The sequence below is a fragment of the Neodiprion virginianus genome, chromosome 2 (genome assembly GCF_021901495.1).
Source record: "Neodiprion virginianus isolate iyNeoVirg1 chromosome 2, iyNeoVirg1.1, whole genome shotgun sequence".
In the NCBI taxonomy this organism is placed as follows: Eukaryota; Metazoa; Arthropoda; class Insecta; order Hymenoptera; family Diprionidae; genus Neodiprion; species Neodiprion virginianus.
Genome location: NC_060878.1, coordinates 7,138,927 through 7,164,230, shown reverse-complemented (window position 1 = coordinate 7,164,230; position 25,304 = coordinate 7,138,927). Strand labels below are relative to the sequence as shown.

Genomic DNA, 25,304 nt, shown 5'->3' with positions numbered 1-25,304 from the left:
TACACTGAGAGAAATTTTTAGTTCCGGTTACCGCTCAGTTCTTAACTATTTTCATTTTTTACTACAATCGAAAAATATTGTTCCAGGTAGAAAATGTAAATTAGTTTTCTAGCCGTTACCGGACAAGTCTAGTATCCGTTACTATTCTTTCTCATTACGATCGCCGTTGCTATTTTATTTAACTAAAAAAGTAGAGTAAACCTCAGAAACTGATTTTGCGTTGCAATAACCAAAAAAGGTTCGACAATAGCGCAAAATGGTTGGGTGTACCTCGTTTTTCCTAATTCCGACAATATTTAGAGAGTTTTGTTTAACGATACCTGTTTTACTGAATTTTTCTAGCTACTATGACAAATGATATTTTTCTCAGTGTAATACATATACATATTTACATTTGCAAGTGAAACAATAATATTTAGCGATCGGTTGATTTTTACCCAAAATCTTTCACTTTCATTCGCATTGTTGAATTTGAAAAGGTCACAAACACCCAAATTCCGAATTTTTTGGTAGCGAAACTTGAAGTAAGGAAATCAAACTTTGACGAAAGATCAAAGTTCCGAATGGTCGAAAATCCGATGCTCAAGTTACGAAGGGACGAAATTCCTAAAGGGCATAACTCCGCCGAGTCAAAGTTCCGAAAATGCGAGAATGGAAAAATTTTCAAATCAAAAACATCGAAATTCCGAATGATCGAAGATTTTCAGTACTGTGAAATTTCACCAATTTGGTCTTTCCTTGTTTTGGATTTTCAATATTTTTATTTTCAGAATTCTGGTCAATCCGATTATCAATTTTTCTTATTTTCACACCCACTCGTCCATCAAACCACGCCGTCTGAGTATATTTAAATATCCGGAATTTTACTCTATCGAAATTTTTTTTTTCGAAACTTTGCTCTATCGTAAGTTGAATTTTCGGAAACTTGAATTTCGGAACTCTGAGCCGTCGTGCAGTTTCCGATCATTCGAAACTTCCTTTCTTTCTCCAAACTTTGACGTCTTTTCTTAAAGTTTCGCCCCGAAATAATTCGGAATCAAGCGCTTTCGGAACTTTTCAAATTCGCAACTTCAACCCCACCCCTACACGAGTAGCTTGGGATGAAATACCGCCGACATTTGTAGCCAGCGATGGTCGATTGACGGCCCGGCATTGCGTAAACCTTTCGGCAGGCTTCGTTGGCCAAACTCCCTGTGTTAAATCTTCTTCTGATATTTTTTCGTATCGTTACGCATCGCCGCTAGCACAGAGAGGCGATAATTGGCAAGCGAGTAGCCCTTAATTTACGATCCAGGGTGAAACGCGTTTTCCCAACACCATTGAGCACTCTTGGTTTTGGGTTTCAAAGTCCCGCTAACGACCAATCGCGTCAACTTTTAATGGCTCTGTTACATTCTCGAATGTCCTAATGTCCGCGTAAAATTCCGATCCCTCTTTTACAAATTGTCCATAAAACCTGGGAGATAATTTCTTTTATTGTCGCGTCACATTTCCCATTTTTCCAATCGCTTCTCGCCGCGATCAAAATCAAACTCGTAAATTATCTCGGATTCGAAATTCGAAGGATGCGGCATACGCTTATTGTTTTTCGAGTGGGCGAGTGGGCGAAATTCGGCTGAAAATAACATTCCGAAGCACGGTCGCTGGATCAAGTTTGGTAAAATCGCCTCTTAGCCGATATCGCATATTATACCATATACTTATAACCTCGGTATATTTTCTCCTTCGAATCTTACCACAGAAATTATAATATCCAAGGGTGAATATTTGCCGAGATATTTCCAACGATCAAAAATATCCTGCCAAGGAATGATTCTGTTACTTTCTGTTTTTTTTTTTACCTTTCTTTCGTCCAAATTTTTACCTATGGCGGAGAAAAAATTTAAACAATTGAAAACAACCGCGGAATAAGCGTATTAAAGCGAATAATAACAACAATAACAACGATAATAATTTCTTTCGCCTTTCGTACCTGGTTTTTAAATAAAACTTGAACAACAAAATGACGGTAAAAGTATATTTTTTATAACGAAACGATGAAATCGTGTATCTACGTACATTATACGACGATCCGGCGTCATATAAATTATTGTAAAATACGAAGGACATCAAGCTCACGAAATGGCCTGAGTAGCTAACGACGTTCAATGCATGCTTTTAGAATCCCCTGTCGCCGGTTAATGGCGTGATAAAAAATCAAAGGCCCGTGTGATTTGAGATAAATTTTCAATTTACACAACTGTTATCATTTTCGCAATCCTTTAGCTATAAAAATAAATATCATTCGGTAGACGTCCTACCCATATAAAGCTAATGACGTGCGCAAAGCAATTTAGAGTTGATTACAAATTTGTATTGTTCGTTTTGAATTACTCGGCGAAATACTCTAGTACGGTAGTATTTACCATTCGTAGGTAAATTTCGCCAGTTTAATTAGGGAAAGATCGAGGGTAGGGAATATTTTCCACAAAAGTAACTATACGGGCAAAATCGTAAGGCTATGCTGCTCGTTTTTAACACTCGTTATGTTTAATCATCGTACCTACTCTGCCGTCCAAAGTTTTGCGCGGCACGGTGTGAAGCCAATTGAAATTAGGGCTTGAATAATTAGGCTTGAACGAACAAGTTGCAACGATCTTTCTCAATGAAATTAATCTAATATTTTGCCCGAGTCTCGCTTCTTAATTGTTTCGAACTCGCGTATTGCAAACAATCAATTACCAGCGTTCACCAGGCAACTAATTGCGACTATTGTAAGAGAGAAGTTTCAGAAGTAGTTTGACTTATACGCGAAGGTAAATTCAGACCAAGTACAAATCGCGTTTGTGCATTGTATCAGGTGTTGCAGTTGCTCCAACTTCGAAGCTGAGACAGATTTTCCCGAAGGGGTTCTTGATCCCTGATTCTGTCAAGATCGAAACGAAATTCCGAGAAATCTTGGTCGGTTACAAGCGATTTTCATTTTAGTCAAGGTCAAAAGTGGAATTAATTTACCCATCGAGAAGTTTTATTCTACCGAAGAATCCGACGATTTTTTTTCTTTCTCAAATCGCATTGACCGTCGACTAATGTTACTGCAGAAATGAATCCGTTGTATTTTACAAACTTCACTTTGAAACGCAATGAAAAAAATCTGATCCAACGAAACAATGATTTTTCCCAAAGTATACTGATTATTGAAAAATCACGTGCGTTTGAAAAATCAAATGCAATTCTTGGAAACCGGTGAAAGAGACGGTGAAAAAAGTCTCGCGTCTAATTTGTCAATCGTGAAAAAATCATAGTTCTAGAAAAACAAAAACTCGGTAGTAATTTCATTCGAAAATTTCCAAACAGACGTTTTTCGAGTTTAAAAATAATGGTTAAAAAGAATTTGGAAAGTTTGAGGAATAAAAAATACGTAACATGACAGTTATCGATCACTTCGAGTTGTTTGAAAAAAAAAAAGAAGAAGAAGAATATAAAGTGAAAGTTATCCAACAGCATTCGAAACTTCGCATCGCTTTCAGGCAAGCCAACAAAGCCGACCGCTTCAATCTCGATTAAAGGCACATGGCTCGCAGGTATCAGCTTGGTATCAAAACTGGATTATCCGAGTATTTACTGGGTTCTTTCCGGCCGGGATAAGCCTGATTGAGTTGATACAGCGACACGTTTTTAACCTTCGGGAACTGCATCGATAAGCCTGAACCTGATCAGCTCTCTAATCCTGCAGCGCGTCGAAATAATTCTTCTATTTTTCATACGCCATATACATGAATATATTATCCGAGATAAAATAAAGTTCAGTAACTGTTCTAATTTGCGGTTGAGACGAGCCGAGAGTAATTAGAAAGCGTGATCAAAACGAGATTGTAAAGAGCGGTATTAATTATGCATTGATAAAGCATTTCGGGGAAATCCGTCATCGCGAGGGTTGCTTTTCGATTGCCGATTAATTACTCCTTCGAGAAATTATGCCGAATTTTCCAGTCGATGTCATTTCGTGCAAATAAATTTACGGTTCAAGATTGCGAGCCTCTACTTTAGCCTTGAAATTTAGTCAACGATGAGAAATGTTAAGTTTAATGAAATCATAAGACTGTAAGACTGTGCACTCAAAGCTGCAACTGAAGTTGATAGGAACAAATTTCATCTAAACAATACATCTCGACGGTGAAAACTATTTTTTCACCTCAAATGTATTTTATCATATATTTTTTTCACCACAAATGAATACGCTTCGGTATTTTCTACCGTGGTTAAATTCACACGAAAAAATTGTGCGGTAAATAAGCGGTAAATTTCTGCGTTCTTGTCACAAATAATATCGTTTCGAACTATTTATCGATAACTCATTTATACGAATAAAATCAGATACTGTTATAACTTATGAAAATTGAACGAGAAATATGCTTTCGGTGTTTGAAAATACGTCTAATAATGTGATCTACGTAAAATTTGTAATAGCGTGAATTCATCAGCTGAAATTTATGGATCTATAATTATTCTGTATATTTCTGGAAATCGAATTATAAATTCGATCAACTTTATACAGTTCCACCCGACAAACATTTGTTTAATAACAATAATTACTGACACAATCTTTTACCACTTTCTTTGCCAAACGATCGTGGGAGTTTATGCAATAAAAAAAAAAAAAAAAAAAAAAAAAAGCACAGCTCATAGTCGTATTCGGGTTCGCACATTTGTTTACAGTAAGGGCACAATTTGTTCGCAGACATTTCCCCGAGGAGTTTACAACATTCGGACAGGAAATAAAAGTGTAAACAAAGAGTGTACGAATCATAGCCCGGAATATCTTACCGGGCGTTTTTTCGTATACCTGTATAAACTTTGCACGATTTCGTCTTGAGTATATAAATGCACAAAGAAGATAGAATATTACGAGATGCGTTAAAGAAAAAAGAAAAGTTTCTCACTGCAAACACTTGGTTAGTAGTTGACTTTTTGAATTGTACTTTTTATTTTCTTTTCCGAGATGTGAATTCGTCCTGCAGTGATCCTTAATTTTCAATTCAGGAAATAAGCTACTGCAATGTCTGCGATTACGTATTCCACAGGGAACCGAAGCTTTGCGAAACCAACTTTTCAACTGCGGTTTCAAAAGAATTTCCCATACAATTAAGCTTGATGGATGCGCATTACGAGTATAAAAGCTCCTGCACTGCAATTAGGATTAGCATTTCCTCCTTTTTACCGCAACGTTAATTAGCCAAGATCCGTTTCTAGTGCCAAATTTATTTCGATGCTCCTAATTAAATAGGAGGGTTGCAATTTTCCATGAAACTCACCGCATAGCGCCAACAAATAGGCAACCACATCTACGTCTCGAATAAGATGCGACATGGCGCGTAACTCCGGTTGCCTATCCATCGGCGTTCAGCCACGAGCTTCACAGAAAACTCTCGGCAAAGTATCGATTTTGAGCGTTAACTTCAACTGCCAGATTTGACGATTGAGCGAATGCAGGAATATGCGAAATTATGCGAAAATCATCCGGTGGAATAGTTGCAATTTTCCGTGAAACTTACCGCATAGCGCCAACAGATAGGCAACCATATTTACGTTTCAAATAAAAGGCGATACGTTTGGTTGCCTATCTGCCGGCGTTGAGAGACGAGTTTCACAGAAAACTATCGGCAAAGTATGAATTCTGAGCGTTAACTTCAATTGCCAGCTTTCGACGATTGCGCGATTAAAAATAATGCCAAACTATGCGAAGATCATCCCGTGGAATAGTTCGGACACCATTTTCCCACTGCGGTTTGGATACGACACGTATAACAAATTTGATCTTTGCGGAATGAATACCTTCGGGGGATTGCTGGCGGGGGTTTCCAACATTCCTGAAATACCGGTGTGGGAGAAACGTAATATTTGTCCGGAAAACGGTAGACTGGCTCTCGGGTCTGAAGATCATTTTACTTATTGTCAAATTCTCGCAGAAGAATTGAATCGACGTTTCTCATAAGAATCGATTTACGATATGACTGTAAACGTTTATTTTTAACGGAGAAAAGTTGAAACCAATTAGAAGCGAACGATCGAATGAAGGGTGATTAAAGATGATGCTGAATCGAAAATCGATACTTGAGATCGTTCGAGAAATTAATTAATTTACTCGTGAAAAATTATGAGGATCCTATTACATACATGAATGTAAGATGAAGAGATGCTGAAAATAAAGACAAGAACTTTACGATTTTATACCAATTTTTCATTACAACTTGGCTTAAGATCGTGACAGTTTTTTTCTAAATTCACAGTATCAAATTTTTTTTTTTAACAATTAATAAAACATTCATATTTGTCGATCGTAACCAATATAAGCGCAAATATCACTGTGGAAAAATTGAATATTTAACCATATAGTAACTCAATAAAAATCAGTGGCTCACAAATAGCTGAATTATAAAGAATACTCGTCTAAATGAAATGAATAATCGATGAAAACAAGTAAAATCGAATCAATTGATTGTATTTCTTTTTTGTTGTTTTGTTTACCATTTTAAAACAGTTTGAAGTGAAAAATTGATGCTTGAGAGCTCTTGTTTAAAGTTGTTGTATTATTTTTTTTTTTTTAATTCCTTTTTAAGAAAATCACCGTATTTTACGAAAATACAAATAACAAAGACAAGAACTAAATATGTATGGGATTATATCGTAATAAGATTAACGAAGCTTTCACCAATCAATTTCAACTCACTAATTTCCCCAGTGATCACTTTAAAAATAATCTACATCAAATTAGGTTCGATAAACGATTATTACCTAATTCTACCAAAGTATCTTTCGAGCCAATCAAATCTGCGGAATATATTGAGCGATTTGTAACCGAAGCGTAAAAAGTTATAGGCGAATGAGCACACACGAATCTGTTTGATTACAATTAAACTTTGTAATGAACGATCTCGATAATTGGAATGGATTAAAACTTCCGAAATTCGTCTCGGGCAGGAGACGCAGAGTCAATAATGCAATAAATCTTTCACAATCTGCGGTAAGCTTTGCGAAATAAATTCCGACACGTTGTTACACGATAAAGACGGGAGATGAAGCGTTGGCTGATAACTGATCAGCTGCAGCATAAACTGGAACTTTATTATGATAAGTAATTAAGGAGTGTTGCACTTTAGCTAGATGTTAGGCACTTTGCCACGGGACTTAATTATAGGTCCGCAGGAACAGCTCGGCTTGGATATTTCTGTTAACGGATGGAGATTGCATAAGATCAATTACTCGTAGAAGGTTGGATAACGCCCCGAGGAGTATTTCGAGTTCATGCCCCGAAGTCGAAGGGAACGAGGTCGAAACTGTAGTTACTTACGGAAATTTCTGTAGTCTTGACTACGGCTGTTACAGTACTTACAACTCTTTTTATTCTTGTTTATTTTATTTATTTTTTTACCGTTATCGAACAATATATTGTTCTGAGTATTAAAAGAAAATCAGCTTTCCAGATGCAACCGAAAAATCTGGTTATGCGTTGGAATATTTTTATTTTTTTAACTTTTTTATTTTAATCACTAGTGCCATATTTTTTTATTATTCAAATAATGCCTGGAAAAAATTCTGGTATACTCGTTCGATTTAATTCCGCGATTCCTCATTTTGTTCAGAAGAAAATATTTTCATCGTATCATACGAGTATCGTTGAATGTATAATTTTTTACGTTTGCGCTGACATCGATTTCGATTAATAAATATAAATATGGAATCTGTTGTTAAAGAAAATGTGCTACAGAAAATTTTTTAAAAAATAGTTCACCAAATGAAGAGATGAGAGATTTGAAATCGATTTGAAACGAAACATGGATTTCCAAGCTATTGTTCATAATCTCGGCATTTAATATCCATGAATTTATAGGATATTCGTTGCAGTTTGGAAACGTATTAATTTGACAAAATATTAAACGTACGACTGTTTCGTAATAAAATGAACTATCGATTGCCATAAAGAACGAGCAAATTGTACGCTTATAACGAGGCTTGTCTCTTTCGCCGTTTCAGCTCGTGGACGACGACGGAAGCGTGGAAACGGCTTTGATCAACTACCTGTTTGCCAAACAGGTGGTAAACCGCCTGCGCAGTCAGATGGACGTGGGAGATTTGCAGCGCAAACGAAGCTACTGGAAACAGTGCGCCTTCAACGCGGTCTCGTGTTTCGGGAAGTAGATTACGTATAAGGCGTGGGGATGATAATCTGCAGCGTCTACGTCCAACAGGTCGGACTCGCCCTCGATCCCCGATATGCGAAAATAAAAAGTAAATAAATAAATGAATAAATATTAAACAATTAACGAAGAAAATTAAAAAAAAGAAAAAAGAAAAAAAAAAAAAAAAGAAACCTCGATGTAAATTATAAATGTAGTGTAAAGTAATTAATATTCAGTCGTGTTTCAAATATCTTTGAGAAAGAGGCAATTTTTCTCTGTGTAATAATATATTGTTAATTATACCTGTTACCCGTATTGTTTCCCTTCCGCGAAATTGCACAGTATTCCAAAATTCAAGAATTTTAAAACGATATTTCGTGTTTCAAAACATTGTCAATATATTGTGAAAATTGGGTGTCCAGTAGAGTGTTATATAAATTAGTAATAACCAGCCAGTTATTGTCAGATTATATCTTAATCCCGGTTTACTTTGTTATTTTTTTTTCTTCTTCTTTTCTCAATACAAGATAATAGAGAAAAAATCACGCCCGCAAGTCTGTGGGAATTTTTTTGTTTCGTTTTTAATCCAGTCGACGTAAATCGATCGCGGGTTATGATTAAAATTTCACTGTATCAATTACTTAAACGAGCTATGATATCCACTTCATGCTTTTCGCAGCTTCATTAATTATCGTTAAGGTGTTGAATTGAACGAATTATAACTTTGTAGTAGGTACTCGTCGTAGCTACGTTTCATTGATGCAATATATCAGCAAAATTATAACCGCTATTATTCAATCCCGATCCTGGTGTAGATTTCCACCCCTCCTACCTTTTTTCTCTTATACACGCATATCATAAAATGGAAATACATATCAATAACGATATGCTGAGTGATTTAATCGACTAATCTTTCCCAACTTTCCGTACTATATGAATACTAATCCGAAGACAACTTATTTGCTTTTCATTGCCTAGCGTATTGGGTAGCTTTGCGTTGCGTTTGAATCAAATATCTTCAGTCTTCTTTCCTCAAATATGATCCACGTGTTTCAAAGTTTCATACGATTTCGTTATTTTTAGTTTACAATTTTTGAAAAAACATTTCTCTTTGTTGATCTCCTTGTAAACGGGGTATTGATTGGTTTCTCCGAAAATTACGAATTCGGAGTGTTTTGCATTAGGATTTTCAGCTGCGTACGCAACAAAGCAACTATATGTTATATAAATATATATATATAACAAAACATACTTATATTTAAGTACATGTTAAACGCTTCAGAAGTGTAATGAAACATTACAGTTCTTTGTCAAGGAATATGTATAATGTACCAGATGAATAATAACGACGATAAGCGAAACGTGACGGAGAAAATTAATTCTACAAATTCCGGTTTATCCAAATTTGAGTATACAAAAAAAAAAGAAGAAAAAGAATAAATAAATATATATATATATATATATATATATAATATCATATTTGCCGAGAGAGAATATACGTAAGAGGATTTTTTCAATTTACCAATTGCGTTTAGTCGTGAAGTGTTCCTACTATTAGATTATTCTTTAATTAAATATAACAAACGGTATTCCGGGTATTTGATAATAATTATCTGACCGAGTGACGTTGTCATTTTTTCATCCACTTGACACGAGAAGAGAATGATTAAAAAAATAAATCTATATCCGACAGCGAGTCGGGCGAATGATAAAAAATTTTAAAAACCTCTGTTCTTCCGTAGATTGACGAAGAGGTTTACGATAACCGGTAAGTATGATAAATACCTGTTACTAAACTTAGAGAAAGGTAAAAGACGTTATTGGAAAAAAAGAAAAAAAAAAATTATCGCTCTTACTTTATAATATTAAATGTAAAATAAATCTTGACGCTTGTCAGTCAGTTTCTCTTCTCTATTATCCGAGTTTACGCGGTGATCAAAGTGCCGGATTGCCGAGCAAGGATTACAGCCATGGCCGGTCAATGTTCTGCTCGACGTGTCGCTTTACACGCGTTCTTTCTCTTTCTACCCTTTACGAGGAGGACTGCAATTTCCCCGAAATTTACGGGCCATCGGAAGCGCTCAAAACTAATTTCCGCAACCCCAGCCACCCCCAGCAATCTGGAAATGATATCTCATATCAACGATCGAACCGTAGACTTGGGTCTAATTTGATGGAAAAATTGCCTCGGTATTTGCCCGATGTTGTCCAGTATCCCGATCATTGATTACCGCAGAATTTTCAATAAAATTTCCCGATTTTATCGTTCTACAACTTCTTTTTTTTTTTTTTTTATCTCCGTACAAATCAAACATCTCGTCGGTTCTGTTATGATTTTCATTAAAATTTTCTACACTCTTTCGATCGTTTGTAATCTGAAGAATTCGATGACGTTGATCGATTTGGTTTGGTGTGAAATACGGGAACAATTAGTTCGTTAAATATTGTACAATTGAATTATGTTTTCCAATGATTTTCGGCCGAGTAATTGCTCGGTTATTCGTTACTCCGATTCGTTAGACCGATGTGGGCAGGGGCAAGAACAGTAAACTCCCGTCAAAGCCACGGCAAAGGGTTCGGGGTCTGGTACTAGTTCAATATTTGAACGAGAGGCCTCGATCCATCCCTCAGTCACGTGACGGGCAGTCGGGGGAACTTTGCTCTCCTCCTGAAAAACAACGTTTGCCACATTTTTAAAAATATATAATATCACAATTGCCATTTTTCGACCCGAGGTTCAAGCGATTTTTTGTTCGAAACATCTCCTTGTAACAAGAGAGGAAGGGATCAAGGAAGAGGGGGGTTTGCTCTTCCTGTCTGCCCCTTGTTAATTTTAGAATTTAATTACGGAGTTCTGATTCATTGCGATTATTCTGGGTAAGCGAAACTCAGGAATTTCAAATTCAAACCCACCGATATCACCAATTTTAATATAGAATCGAAATTTTCGTATACTCGAAATTCGCGCAGTTATCTTCCGTGGCAATAGGGTAGCCTCCCTTGTATTATCGGTTAATCCGAAATATAATGTAGATGATAATTGAATGGCGGTGAGAAAGAGAAAAAAAAAAAAAGGTTGTGATTATTCAACGAGGTTATATGAGAGATAAGAGGTTCTCATACTATGCAGTAAACGAGGAACGTCGACGTCTCAGTTTTCTCAGTTTCGGAACGATGAAGAAGCTCGTGTGTCTGAGCGATCGTTGTTACGATGTATAATTAGTTTGATAAGTCTCATTAGGGTCGCAAATCACTCCAGACGCCAAGCGTATAGGTATGATATTACAACTTTTGAGGAGTTTTAATCAACGTTGCTATTAATAATTCCGTCTAAAATAGACAAGCAACGACGGAGTTGAGTGTAAGTTTCATTGAAACATGGAATCGTACTACAGTGCCAAGTATCCGGCAAATAAGCACTGCAAAATGGACAGTGCAAATTTAAAAAAACTGTTTCCTAAATCAAAAAATATTACCAAAACGTCGGTGTCCTCATCGAGGATTGATTTAGTACCCGTAAAACTGTTCGTCAAACACTGGTAATAGATGAAAAATATAAGAAAGAAAATGATGGAGCACTTCAATTACCGCTTGCAGGGTGAGCAGATGAAGAAGGAGATTTTTTTTTTTTTCAAATTTCTTTTAATTTATTTTTTTTCATCAATGTCAGGCGGTCGAGATTTACGACGAAATTTACTTCGGTAGCAAAAAATTAATTCATTTTACTATTCATTGTGCGGCTGACAAAGGTGGAAGTGAAAAATCAATCGTGGACGTACGACTTTATTCATAGCGTGACTAATGCACGTCGCTTTGTAACTGCTTATTGGTTCGAAAATGAATCAAGACTTGACGTTCCGAGTGCAGTCAGATATTTTTCAAAGCACAGATTTTTCCGACCGTTATATAAATGAGTCGGAATTAATTACGATTTCACTGATTCGGTGATGATTCGAGATTTACGGTGACTAGGAGAAGAGAATTCAATGTTGAAAATTACGAAGAGGGCGGTAAATCGAAACGAATAATAATTAATCAATGACGAAAGAAGCAACTCGAGGCTGAAGGGGCGAGACAAATTTACGAGGGGATTCGTTGCACTTTGAAATATCGCGGGGTCTACATTAAAATCCAATTCTCGAAGGGCTGCAATCGTTTGATTGGACGATAAGACGTGATCCCTGCGTTTGTAAGTCTGGAGAATCGAGATTCGTTCATCTCGGAGGGGAGAAAAACCCGAGTATCATTTCTGCTCCGCCGCTACAATCGAAATCGACAAGCGGAATTTGCATTACACAGTTTTTTGGAATAACGAGTATTATTGCACGGATACTTGCATAAAAATAGGGAAGACGGTGAAATCGATTGAGCTGCTCGAGCAGCTTACAGCGATCCGTTAGAGCGTTAAAAGAATTTTCAGACACCCGGGAAGCTTGGCGGACGTGAAAAAGTGACTGCGGTACCATCTCAAAACGAGAGTGCGATTAAGGAGATAAATAAATACGGAAAAGCTTAGGATAAGTCTTTCATGTCAAGGATAACATTAAGCAGGATCAAGTTGGCTTGCGAAATACGTCCGAATCAGGACGTTCGACGATGTTTCTTGAAATTTCAGGGAAACGAAAACGGAAACTGACTTTGAAAGTCATGCGTATCTTAGAAAAATTTATCTACGAACAGATATTTCGGTTCCAAACGTCTCTTCGTTTACCCAACGAGACTTTTACACGGTAATAAATTTTCCGTCATTCGTTGCGATTCAAGTTCCGTATGTTGTATCATGTTTCATCTGATCGCCGAGTAGAGCTTGGCCTGCTGCAATGTTGAATGCAAACCACACAAATCATGCAAACGAATTGTGTGTTTCTCGCGCAAAAATCACGAGGAAAATTACGAGCGGTCTGTTCTAAGGAAATTTTAGAGAACAGGCCGGACGTCGATAATCGATTGACCAACTCTTCGAGCAATAGAGGGATCCATTAGAACGCCACGAGTATTACGATACATCGAAGAGAGCTGTTGGACGTTTCGAAGATCCGCCCGAAAGCTCTGGTTTCAGGAAGCTCGTCGGCCACGAGAGAGTGACCACGGTCCTACCACTTCAAGCCGAGAGTACGACTAAGAAGAAAAATGAACACTAGAGAGTACAGCGTAAGTCCTTGACGTCAAGAATAAGACGAAGCAGGATTAAGTTGTCCTGTGCAATAATTTTTTTACCCAGATGATCGGAAATGTTTCATCAAATTTGATCAGGCTAGAAATGACTGGTAGAATTGAAATTTCCGTAAGAAAAAAAGGAAGAAAATATTGAAAATCTTACAAACCACGTATTTCAGTTAGCCTACGATACATCAATCGGTATATAGCAAGCGAGTTTAAGATGTAATAGACGACGTGGTGGTAATTTTCTGTATACAGTTAATATTATCTTAATTGATCGTCAGCCACGTTTATCGCGCATGACAAATATCCGTTAGTTTTTTAATTACTCAAATGACGAATGGAGTCACAGACTTTTAGCGTACGCAAAGTAGAAAGGTAATTCCGTTCATTCGAGCGTGACGGTTAAACGATAAGTGATTTGCGCACGAAGCATATATGAATCGGTAAAGAAGTGTTGACCGTAGGTAATATTTCAAATCCAGTTGAACCATGAGGGTCGATATATCATGGGGTGTTCTGCTATGGGTCCCTGTGTTGCTTGTCGAGGGACTTGGACTCGACCACGAGACGTTGTCAAAATACAGCAACATCAGTTCCGGTCGGCGTATCGTCAACGGGGTTCCTGCAAGCCCGGAGGATTTTCAGTACATAGTTCACCTGCACACAGACGGTCCTCACGCCAGTGGAAACGTGATAGACAGTCGCTGGATCCTGACCGTCGCTCACGCCCTAGTCAACGACGTCTGTCCGAATTTGAAGATATTCCCATCGAGTTGGCAGCCCGGCGACACCACGACCATGACCGCGGTCAAGTGCTACATCCACGACAAATACACTCCGGCCGAAAACGCGCACGACATCGGCCTGGTGAAGAGCTCGGATAATCTCCTAAACAGCGGTCAATGCCAGACGATCCCTCTCCCCGAACCAGGCACCCAGTACGCTCCTGGTACCAGAGGCACCATTGCGGGATGGGGACTTAAAACGGATGGAACTTTGTCGGACCGTTTGCTGACCGGGGATGTGATGGTCGAGAGTTGGGAGACGTGCAACGAGGCGTTTGCGCACAGCCCACCAGAGTGCGGAGGAAAACCGGAGTGTACTGCTTTGAACGTCCCTCGGAGAATGGTTTGCTTACGAGGCGACGGTCCGAACCCTAAAAACATTTGTGCCGGAGATTCTGGAGGGCCTTTGACCATCGACGGGACTCTGGTAGGCGTCGCATCCGTAGGGTTCTTCAGCGATAAGTGCATTGTTGGAACGGTCACCATGTTCACATCTATCGTCGACTACCTACCGTGGATATACTTCTTCACTCATCCCGAAAAGAACACGAACGGTTTTCCGGTAGCACCAGAGTTTGATAAAACTATACCTGCCTGAGGTGAAAAGTTCTCAAGGCTCACCGACGAGTAACGGGGCGAGGTGAAATGGTGGCGTTTTTGTAAAAAAATTTTCGAATCAAAGATCGTTGTGAATGCAATGGAGTGCTCCGTCTGTAGCGAAACACGATCAATTGTCACGGACTGGCTAGGATCTCGTTGATTTTAGTTTAACACATTGGACCGAAGAATTTAATTTAAAAGTCAAAGAAAAGGTACGGAAGAACTGAGACTCTTGGTTATCTGTAACCGTATATATATTCAGACCAAACAGATTATTTTACCAATTGCTTGTATATTTGAATAAAGTAGCACAGCACTTGTTCATGAATCGTTTTCATTGGGTAACGTCAGCTATGAACTTTGTTATAATATAAAGAAAAAAAAAGAACTCTCATTATGCGTATAGTAATCTCCACCGTTTGATCTCTACATATTGAGTATGAATGGCATATTAATCATTATTTTCAGAGTCTGATCGATAAACAGAAAATTATAATTTACCCTTGATAAATGCATAGCTGACTTTAAAATAAGTTTTATCGCTTGTGCTTACTAATGCAGTTCACCGTGAACAGTACGAATTCGTAGCAAGACTGTTTCGCCATACGGATGTTTAAAAATGGGGCGGTATAAGAATTTAAGATGGTTGTGACGCGATTAAAGATAAATGAATCGCATGGCTGAGTTCCTTTTTGAAAAATTATTTGTACCAGCGTATGTATGTACAACCTGTTGATCAATGACGTCAATAAACTCCAGAAAAATTGTCTTTCAAGAATATAGATTTTGAAAATTAACATTTACTCTTAGCAATGATGGTTTTGTACTCCCATAGCGAGTCCCGACGCCTGTACAACATGTATTAACTATTTCGGAGTCACGTCAAAGGAATGAAATTACCTGTTCAGCATATACTACCACGAAAGGGTTTCAGTCATTGATATGAAATAACGATGAATGTTTCCCACTCGTGATTCTTTGAAAGTGCACTAGCGGATTAGCAGGGCAGAAACAAGATGCAGTAAACTTGAGCGGTTTTGAAGCGGCGTGCCTTACTCTATATACCTAATTAACATCGACATCGACACAATTTCCTTCCTCCTTCATCGACTAGGACGTTCTATAATCGCAACCGTTCGCAGACGGAACTGCTACTGCTTTGCTAAAGTTTGAATCAGGAAACTTGGGTAATTGCAAATCGTCGCGCTGTCGGTCATTCGTTCTCTTATACATATATACCGGAGGCTGCATCTCGCGATCAAAGAAACTACCGCCGAAATCGATTACCGGAGATGTAGGTATGAGAAAAGTGCACGTACGGATTTATTCGTTGAACTGAAAATAATCGAACCTATTTTTACCATCATGCCAAATCAGAGAATATCCGGTTGCAGCGACGTAACCTTACAAAACGGTAAAGACAAACGTACAATACAACGTATTTTTCAGCGGTTAGTCAAACGGTACTGAATCAATACTCCTCGACAATTGAGCCACCTGGATACTCTTACATACATCGTGTATGTAAACTGAAATCATTTTCACTGCTTTGCCATGAGCCAAGCTTTCAAATACCGTCATAAGGGACAATGAATGGGGTCCATAGGAAGTTTTCGTCACGTGACAGTAATAACCGAATGATAAGTGGACCACACACGTTGTATCGATTACAGGGTAGTTGGGACGACAAAAAGCTAGATCCATTCTGACAATGAGGGTAAGCACATGTGTCCATCCACTATATGTCCAGAACCCCGGATCGGTAGGCGCATTGTGGAAGAAGACCCGTCCGATACATTGGATTTCCAGTTTCTGTTGTTACTCTGGAAGGGGGGTCAGTTACGTTCCGGAAACATAGTACCTAAGTGACCATTATACCGCGTTCTGATGGCAGTGCACTGAATATTCAAAGATAGGTACTTGTCTACTTGCTTATTTCGAGTGTGACACATTGTGAGTGCATGAAATGAGTCCGTAGATTCGCCAATGATACAGGCAGCAAAATAGTGTTAAGGTAGCATTTTCGATGTCCAAATAGTAAAAAAAAAAAATTTTCCTGATTTACACCGTGCCAGGTGCACAATTCCTTTATATTCCGACTGAACTAATTCCGGTTTACGAAAGATTCTACGGTAGTTCTGGTCGCAAGAAAATGGTTAATAGCCAAATAGGTGCTTAAACAAATTTTCGAATGATATTACTCACTTGAATTATCGTCGTTGGAACTTCCGCCTTGGAATGAATAACGTGCGTGGCCAAGTGTTGATCTTCCTCTTCCAGCACCTCGGCTCCGAGTCTGTACGCTATAGTTAAGGAATCAGCAGCGACAAACAGTATAATATGTATAAGCTGAAAGCCGTTTCATCACGTTAGCATAATGAATTTGCTGAACTTCTCAATCATTTTTCAATTTGATCTCAAGCAAAACCCATCTAGCTGGCTATCGTACAGAGTTTTGATAACAACTGGAAAACGAAGAGTTTGGTAATGTTGGAAAAGATTTTGTAACAAAATGGATGTCATTGAGGGACGACGAACAAGAAAGTAAGTATCTAAAGTGTACTACCAAAAAAATTTCACACGTTATTATCGAGAAGTCTTAGAGAATTGATTTTTGAGAGTAAATTTTATAGGTGAGGTTTCCCTCTCAATCGGTCGAATTAGCTCGTAAGAAGATACGTGTCTAACATTTTTTGATTTACAACATATCACGGAATGCAGAAAACCGGTGAGCTACGACTCGGATATTTTTCTTGTAACAAGAGAACTAGAATTTCCATTTACATATGAATTTATAAAATAGCCCTACCCAATATTAGCAGTTTATTTTCAGCTAGCAAAGCAAATGTGGCACTAATTTCGAGCAATTTTATTCTTTTTATGGTGCGGGTAATGAACTGGGTCATAGAACTCACGCGGACTTAAAAGCAGTTTTGTCGATACCAGTGTGATTGAATGATAAGCAAATCGTGTACTGTATATAGAACGCGGTAAATGTTGGTATCGAACGCAAAGTGCTAAATGCACTCGGAGCACGATGATCAAGACTTTTATATCGGTGGTTCTGACGTGCATCATATTGTTCCTCACCACAGGAGTCGGGTTCAAAGTCGCATCGTATTCTCCATCGAACACGACCGATTTTAATAGGCGTATCTTGAACGGGGATCAGTCTTATCCGCAAACCTTCCCTTACCCCATAAGGGTGGAGAAGAACGGTTCACTTTACGGTAGTAGCTTGATAAGCACGAACTGGATCGTAACCGCGGCTCACTGCATACAAGACGCCTCGTGTCAGAGTCTCAAATTATACCCGTCAACCTGGCAACCGAGTTTGCGTCCGATGATACAGGCCGCAGATTGCTACACCCACGAGGAGTACAATTAGCCTATGACATCGTCCTCATAAATACGACGGAAAAGCTTCTTGACTACGGGCAATACGGGTTGATTCCACTGCCCAGTCCAAGCATGGAATTTCTCCCAGGTACCAAGGCTACCATTGCTGGATGGGGAATTAACTACAATGGCAGTTCTCCCTATCGTGTGAACAGCGGGGAGACGGTCATTCAGCCTTGGGAGGTCTGCAACAAGGAGTGGCAGGTCGATCGAGTCGACTGCCCCACGGAATCGGACTGCTCGGATTTGCCATTCAGGCTCTTGTGCGCCAAGGGTACAGGGAATTTCTCTCAAAGTGTATGCGCCGGGGATTCAGGGGGGCCGTTAATCGTTAACGGAGTACTAGCCGGCATCAATACTGCTGCGTCTTATATTGGCTCTGGTCGGAACCGCAGATCGTGGTTGGAAGTGAGACCATTCACCTGAAAGTCTTCGACTACCTGCCGTGGACATATAGTCATATTGATCCTAGCAAGTATGCCGGGGATATATTGGTGACTCCGGAAGCACCGATTACTTTATCTATCAAACCGTACCTTTACCGGCAGGCTTCTTAGGATCCATGGACCAGCATTGTCTGTCTGTAGGTCAAAACGGAACGACGAGCTGGTCGATGAGCATTCAACACTTTTGTCCAACCTTCTTCCTGATCCACCGGATTCCGCTGTTTCAACAACGTATCAAGGAATTTCGCATGATACCATGTTGCAGTTAATACAAACTATCTTTGTCCAATTGATATGTTACGAAATAAATTTATGGCAAATTGAAAAGTTTTTTCTCCACCCTGAGTCTTAGCCGATCAGTAGAACTTGGTTTACTTCTAGCAGCTAGGTCACGCATGGCTGGGGAAACAAGCCAACCAACTTGAGAGATTTCTTGTATTCGGTAAGACTGGATGTGGATGGTTTGCTCTGCAGCGGTACTGTTGTCGGCAATTACTGGACGAGTAAGTTTAACGATTAGGAGTTTAAGTCTAGCAGGTCGCAGTGCCGGATGGACCTCTTTAACTGTGTGACCTTCCTGATACACCGAAGAAAGTTTTGTGTGCAGAAGGTACGGGACATCTCCTCGAAGTATTTGCAGCGGCGATTCTGGTGGACCTCTTATAGCCGACGGGTTAATCGCTGGTGTTAACATTGCCTCAATCTACATTGGACCTGGGATGGGCGGTGAGTGTGGAATGGGAACGTCGACGCTGCACACTACTGTGGTTTACTATCCGTTGTGGATATGTTCTTTCACTCAGCCCGATGGATATTGCGCGGACGATATTCAGACAGATCCGGAATCTGACAATACTATGCCTATCCGACAAGAGTAGACTTTCTAGGCTAACTGAAGAGCAAGATCAAACGTACAGTAAAGTACAGTACAGTAAAGTGGCGGCTTAGCATTCGACTACAGTGCAAGATTTTATACACTCTAGGGACTCAATTAGTTGTACGGTCTGTATAAGTAACATATAATATGATATGGTATAGAGAAACATGTTGATACTTTGTTCTCCAGAGTCGAATCAGTGAAACATAGAAAAAATATCAACGATAGTAAACCAAAGATGGTGATGTCATTGTTTTTTTTTTTTTTTTTATTCCAGTCGAACAAATATATTTTTGACTAAGTTTCTTTCGTTATACGTGAATCGTAAAAAATCGCCCGGAACCCTCGTCAAGCACGAAACTAACAAGACGTGACATATGAAGATTGAACCACATGAGCGAGTGAGAATTTTTAACGCAGTCGAACAAATTGTTCAGAAACATTTCAGACCATACTGTTTTCGAGACACGTGTATAATGCTCTCGTGCGGTAAATTTTCATTTGAATAATCTATAATCGATCTTTCGAAGGCTCACGGTTATCACGCGTGACGATTCGTAACGGCGCCATGGATCGCGTAGCTAATGAACAACAGGTGTAATGAAATTCGAATGAACCTGAAGGTAATTTTCCGAACACGGTTGCGAGGATAGAATGATAAGCGAATTGCACACGGTATATGAATCAGGGAGTAAGTCTGGATCGAAAACAAAGTGCTGCGAACCGACGAGCAATATGAAGCTCAATACTTTATCCGTTATTCTTACGTGTGCCCCGTTACTACTCCTTCTCCATGGAAGCTCAAGGTCAACCGCGCTCGCATCGCCTTACGGTAGCAACGATTCTGGTAGGCGCATCATGAACGGACAGCAAGCCAATCCCGCAGATTTTCCATTTTTCGTGAAACTCATCTCGGACGGAATACTCTGCGGCGGCAGTATAATAAGCAACTACTGGATCGTCACTGCGTGTCACTGTATATTCAGGGCTAGATGTCAGGCGATAGAAATATACCCTTCGAATTCACAGCGTGGTCAGCCACCGCCGATACACGCTGCACAATGCGTGATCCACCCCCAGTATGACCCAACACGGCACGCCTTCGACATCGCCCTCATAAGAACCGTGGAAGACATGGTCAGCGGTGGACTTAAAGCGATCACCCTTACGCCACCAGGCACCCGTTACCCTCCTGGCACCCCGGCCACCATCGTGGGCTGGGGAAAGATAGGATACAACGCATATCCCCAAACTCTTTTACGCGGACAGTCGGTCCTTGTGCCCTGGGACGTGTGCAATGCCCAGTACAAGACTGGTTCGAATCGTTGCAGAGGCAACCCGAACTGTGAAAATATACCAAACAGAATATTGTGCGCCCAGGGCCAAGGGTCAGCTCCGCAAAGTGGTTGTGGCGGGGATTCTGGAGGACCTTTCATTATTAACGGGAATCTAGCAGCGATCAACACGGCTGCAATATACACCAGTCGCCCCACGTTCAGTGCAGGATGTATACTTGGGAGTGCGACGATGCACACCAGTATCGTTGACTATCTACCATGGTTATTTTCTCTTGTTGACCCTAGCGTCAATACGGCAGGGTTTCCAGTAGCTCCAGAATCCGGCAACACTTTAGTCATCGAAAGCTGAGGTATATTTCCGGACCGATTATCAAGGCGGCAACGGGTGATGGGGAACAAATAAAAATCTGATTAGTGGATGGCTTTTAACATTTTCCACTTTAACACACGATGATGGGTTTACTTTGGTCAATCAAATAAATACATGGAAAAATTCCGATACTGTGTTAAACACAATTCCCGATCATCCCTCGAAATAAATTTCAAAAGCATCGCATTCACTTTCAGTTGGCGTCCTGAGCCATCAGTCATTTCATAACGCACCGGCGGCCATATTGGCATGGGCGAGTTCGCATCATCAAGATAACCGAAACCCACTATTTCCGCTTCCCTCCCTCACAGCGAGGGGTACATAAGCCAATCTTTTCTCGGCCACAAGCCATTCTTAGTGCAACTAAGCTTTGGTGTCCATTCTCTCATCGTTCCAATGCAGGTGTACTAATCCGCACGTCCTTGGTGTCACGAATTTGAATACAAATACCACTCGCCGTAGCGAGGCACGCGCACTGAGCAATACGTGCAAATTGCCAATGTTGAACAAGGAATAGCCAGCTTATCACATTATTTTTCGCCAAGTAGAAGGCACCATTTAGTTTACATTATATCAATTTTATCGTTTCAATAAACACGGATTCGTCGAATATAAGGAATTATAATATCATAAACCTATCACCGTCGACGATAAACATACCTCCGAACGTACCAGTCCGAGTTGCAACAACGAACTGAGCATTTGCAAGCCGCGCACTTTGGGGTCGAACAAACCCGCGACACATCCGGCGGAAGTTCGACGGTTACATATGTAATTCCGTGTGGATAAAATAATTCTTTTATGCCATTTTGATGCTTCTACTTACGAAACTATTCATATTTTGTGCACGTTGTCGGGATATAATGGTTTTCAGAAAACACTAATGGACACTTTTACGATTGAAGTGATTTTGATGAAATCTTGTTTTACTACAACGTGTCGAGAAAAAATATTGCAAACTTAATTTACAGCATAACTTGTATAAGCTATCTGCTTCAAAATACTCTGAAATATCGCTCAGAACCCTCGTCAAGCACGAAACTAACAAGACGTGACATATTAAGATTGAACCACATGAGTGAGTGCGAATTTTTTCATTGCAGTTCAATAAATTGTTCAGAATCATTTCAGACCACACCGTTTTCGAGACACGTGTATAATGCATTCCTGCGATAAAATTTCATTTGAACAGCCTATAATCGATCTTTCGAGGGTTGGCGCTTATCACGCGTGACGATTCGCAACGGCGCCATTGCATCGCGCAGCTAATGAACAAGAGGTGTAATGAAATCCGAATGAATCTGAAGGTAATTTTCTCAACACAGTTGGACGATTGAATGATAAGCGGATTGCACACGGTATATGAATCAGGGAATAAGTCTGGGTCGGAAACAGAGTGCTGCGGACTCACGAACATCATGAAGCTCAATACTTTATCCACTATTCTGACGTCCGTTCCGTTACTACTTCTTCTCCATGGAAGCTCAAGGTCAACCGTGCTCGCATCGCCATACAGTGACAACGATTCTGGCAGGCGCATCATAAATGGACAGCAAGCCAATCCCGCAGATTTTCCATTTTTGGTGAGACTCGTCGCGGACGGAAATCTCTGCGGCGGCAGCATAATAAGCAACTACTGGATCGTCACTGCGGCTCACTGTATAGTCAGGGCTAGATGTCAGGCGATAGAAATATACCGTTCTAACTGGCAGCTTGGTCAGCCACCGCAGATACACGCTGCTCAATGCGTGATCCACCCCCAGAACGACCCGAGACGGTACGCCTTTGACGTCGCCCTCATAAGAACCGTGGAAGACATGGTCAGCGGTGGACTTAAAGCGATCACCCTTACGCCACCAGGCACCCGTTACCCCCCTGGCACTCCGGCCACCGTCGTGGGCTGGGGAAAGATAGGATACAACGCATATCCCCAAACTCTTTTACGCGGACAGTCGGTCCTTGTGCCCTGGGACGTGTGCAATGCCCAATTCAAGGCTGGTTCGCTTCGTTGCAGCGGCAACCCGAACTGTAACATTGAAGATATACCGAACAGAGTATTGTGCGCCCGGGGCCAAGGGCAAGATCCGCAAAGTATGTGTGGCGGAGACTCTGGAGGACCTTTAATTATTAACGGGGAACTAGCAGCGATCAACACTGCTTCAATGTACGGCAGTCGGCCCATATTGACTGCAGGATGTGTACTTGGGACTGCGACGATGCACACCAGTATCGTTGACTATCTACCATGGTTGTTTTCTCTTGTTGACCCTAGCGTCAATACAGCAGGGTTTCCGGTGGCTCCAGAATCCAGCACCACTTTGCCCGTCGATGGTTGAGGCATATTTTCGGGCCAATTGGCAACTCGGCATCGAGTGTTGGGAAACAAATAAAAATTCAAGTAGTGAATGGCTTTTCAAATTTTCCACACTTACACACGATGATGGGTTTACTTTGTTCAACCAAATAAATACACGGGAAAATTCCGATACTGTGTTCAACACAATTCCGGATCATCCGTCGAAATAAATTTTAAGAGCGTCGAAACAATTTCCTAGTACCGTTAATGACGACTATTCGTGAATTGATAAGTTATTCTCTAGTAAATGTCTAGTTGAAATAGCGCTGCCGTATGAGTGAATGATTGTTAGCTGCAGTGGAGCTAAATTAATTCTCCAGATCCAATGTACGAGACTGATGCAATTTGATACTGATAAGCTTGCAGTCAAAGGAGCTGGCAAGGAGGTATACTAATTCCAAGAAAGAAAAAAAAAGAAAAAAAAAAAAAACAAGGAGATCCTTACTGTCGTTCGCTCCGCGAAGGAAAATCGCTACAAATAACGCGTTACCAAGTTACCCAGAAAAAGGTATCGTTGAGACAGGCCTAATTTCACACCTAAAGCCCAGATTCACGAATCAGGCAGATTCAGCTAAATTCTGGTTATAATAATGTAATTTTTATAAACGTACAGTCGTTATTTATTGGGAAATATGCGATTTTGACTCTAAAACGATCTCGTTTGGTGACTGATTCAAGTCTAATCCGTGCAGTGAAACTAAAAATATATCAAACTCGCTTCATCTCATTTTCCGCTTCGTGAATCAGAAATATTACATGATCCAGCTGTACGTTTCACCGGGTGCGGTAAGACCGTAACTTTTTCAACTTCATTAGTTGACCTAGACTTCGAAAAATCGACCAGACGCGATAAAACAACAATATTTTGAATAAACCAAACCCCAATCGAACTGATTATTTGGTTATTCAATCGTAAAAGGGCTACGCTAAAACCGATGTATGTAAATACGTGACTGCAGTGGCGATTTGCGACCGAAGCTTTTGCAGTTGAAAGAGTCAACGGGTTGCCCTATTTCCGTGGCAAGCAAACTGATATTCCGTCTGCCTGCTAGTATACATAGGTATGTGCGGAGTACATACATACTTTGCGAATGCGAAGACAAGTCTCTTGTTTCCCGCTACTCGTGTCCACGATACATAAGTTGGACACGGGTGTTTCAAAACAAGTAAAGTAAAGAAAAATGCGCCAAACCCCACATTGCGAGTTTGAAAATTATGTTAAACACGATAGGCTGCTGACCAACAAGAAAACTTTTCCGTCACTTACACATAAGCTAACGATATTTGTCGGTAGAAAACTTTCCGCTCGTTCGCGTGAAAACTTTTAAGAGGAAAAAGTGACTTTTGAATTGCTCTCTAGGTTGCGAAAAGTGCTATAAGTATAGGTACAGAGAGTTGGGGCATCCGCCAACAACGTTTACTTTACGAAGGAATGTAACTTGAATTTCCCGAGATGTGACCAAAGGTTGGTTTCGGTATTGGTAAACGGTAGATAGGTACTACACTCCATTTCGCGTCGTCGAAAAATTTACTCAACGATGGCCGAAGGACTCGTTAATATTGTTATTATCGTTGTTATTATTTACCGTTCGATTGGTCAGACGCACGTGATCAATCGCCAATTAAGTTTATAAGAAATAACAACCTTATTTTTCATCTTTCATTCGAATTCAAACAAACGATTCCTTCGTTACATTGCATGTTTTTTTTTTTACTTTTACTCGTTTTCTCGCTTCAGTGAAGAAGCAATTTTATCGACTTCAGGTACAAGTAATAAGCGTACGGTACATAAATACACACGAAAGAAAGGTTTCAAGAGTTTGCGTAGATATAAATACGTGTTCATTGGGT

The 25,304-nt window shown here is 40.0% G+C and overlaps 4 protein-coding genes across 7 annotated transcripts in view; 3 read left to right on the top strand and 1 right to left on the bottom strand.

The window, feature by feature from the left end:
• Positions 1-8,442: 8,442 nt before the first annotated feature.
• LOC124297698 (DNA ligase 3) overlaps positions 8,443-25,304 on the bottom strand; it is a 78,054-nt gene continuing 61,192 nt past the window's right edge. For 2 of the 4 annotated variants that reach the window (XM_046748981.1, XM_046748984.1), the window contains 2 exons: positions 16,913-17,003; positions 8,443-10,827 (listed from right to left, as the gene is read on the bottom strand). In XM_046748981.1, the coding sequence (XP_046604937.1) occupies positions 10,663-10,827; positions 16,913-17,003 (256 nt within the window). In that variant the 3' untranslated portion in view covers positions 8,443-10,662. Of the gene's footprint in view, positions 10,828-16,701; positions 16,846-16,912; positions 17,004-25,304 lie in introns of those variants that run through there. The other 2 variants (XR_006906661.1, XM_046748982.1) reach the window with 2 other exon arrangements.
• LOC124297708 (trypsin-7-like) lies at positions 13,780-15,029 on the top strand. The gene has a single exon (XM_046749004.1). The coding sequence runs from the start codon at positions 13,812-13,814 to the stop codon at positions 14,703-14,705; it is 894 nt and encodes a 297-aa protein (XP_046604960.1). The 5' UTR covers positions 13,780-13,811; the 3' UTR covers positions 14,706-15,029.
• LOC124297707 (tryptase delta-like) lies at positions 20,107-21,223 on the top strand. Its single transcript, XM_046749003.1, has one exon. The coding sequence runs from the start codon at positions 20,165-20,167 to the stop codon at positions 21,074-21,076; it is 912 nt and encodes a 303-aa protein (XP_046604959.1). The 5' UTR covers positions 20,107-20,164; the 3' UTR covers positions 21,077-21,223.
• Positions 22,283-23,583, top strand: LOC124297706 (tryptase delta-like). Its single transcript, XM_046749002.1, has one exon. The coding sequence runs from the start codon at positions 22,435-22,437 to the stop codon at positions 23,431-23,433; it is 999 nt and encodes a 332-aa protein (XP_046604958.1). The 5' UTR covers positions 22,283-22,434; the 3' UTR covers positions 23,434-23,583.

Excerpts from the sequence above, each read along its gene's own strand:
- LOC124297706 (XM_046749002.1), top strand. The coding sequence starts at position 22,435 with ATGATAAGCGGATTGCACACGGTATATGAATCAGGGAATAAGTCTGGG.
- LOC124297707 (XM_046749003.1), top strand. The coding sequence starts at position 20,165 with ATGAAGCTCAATACTTTATCCGTTATTCTTACGTGTGCCCCGTTACTA.
- LOC124297708 (XM_046749004.1), top strand. The coding sequence starts at position 13,812 with ATGAGGGTCGATATATCATGGGGTGTTCTGCTATGGGTCCCTGTGTTG.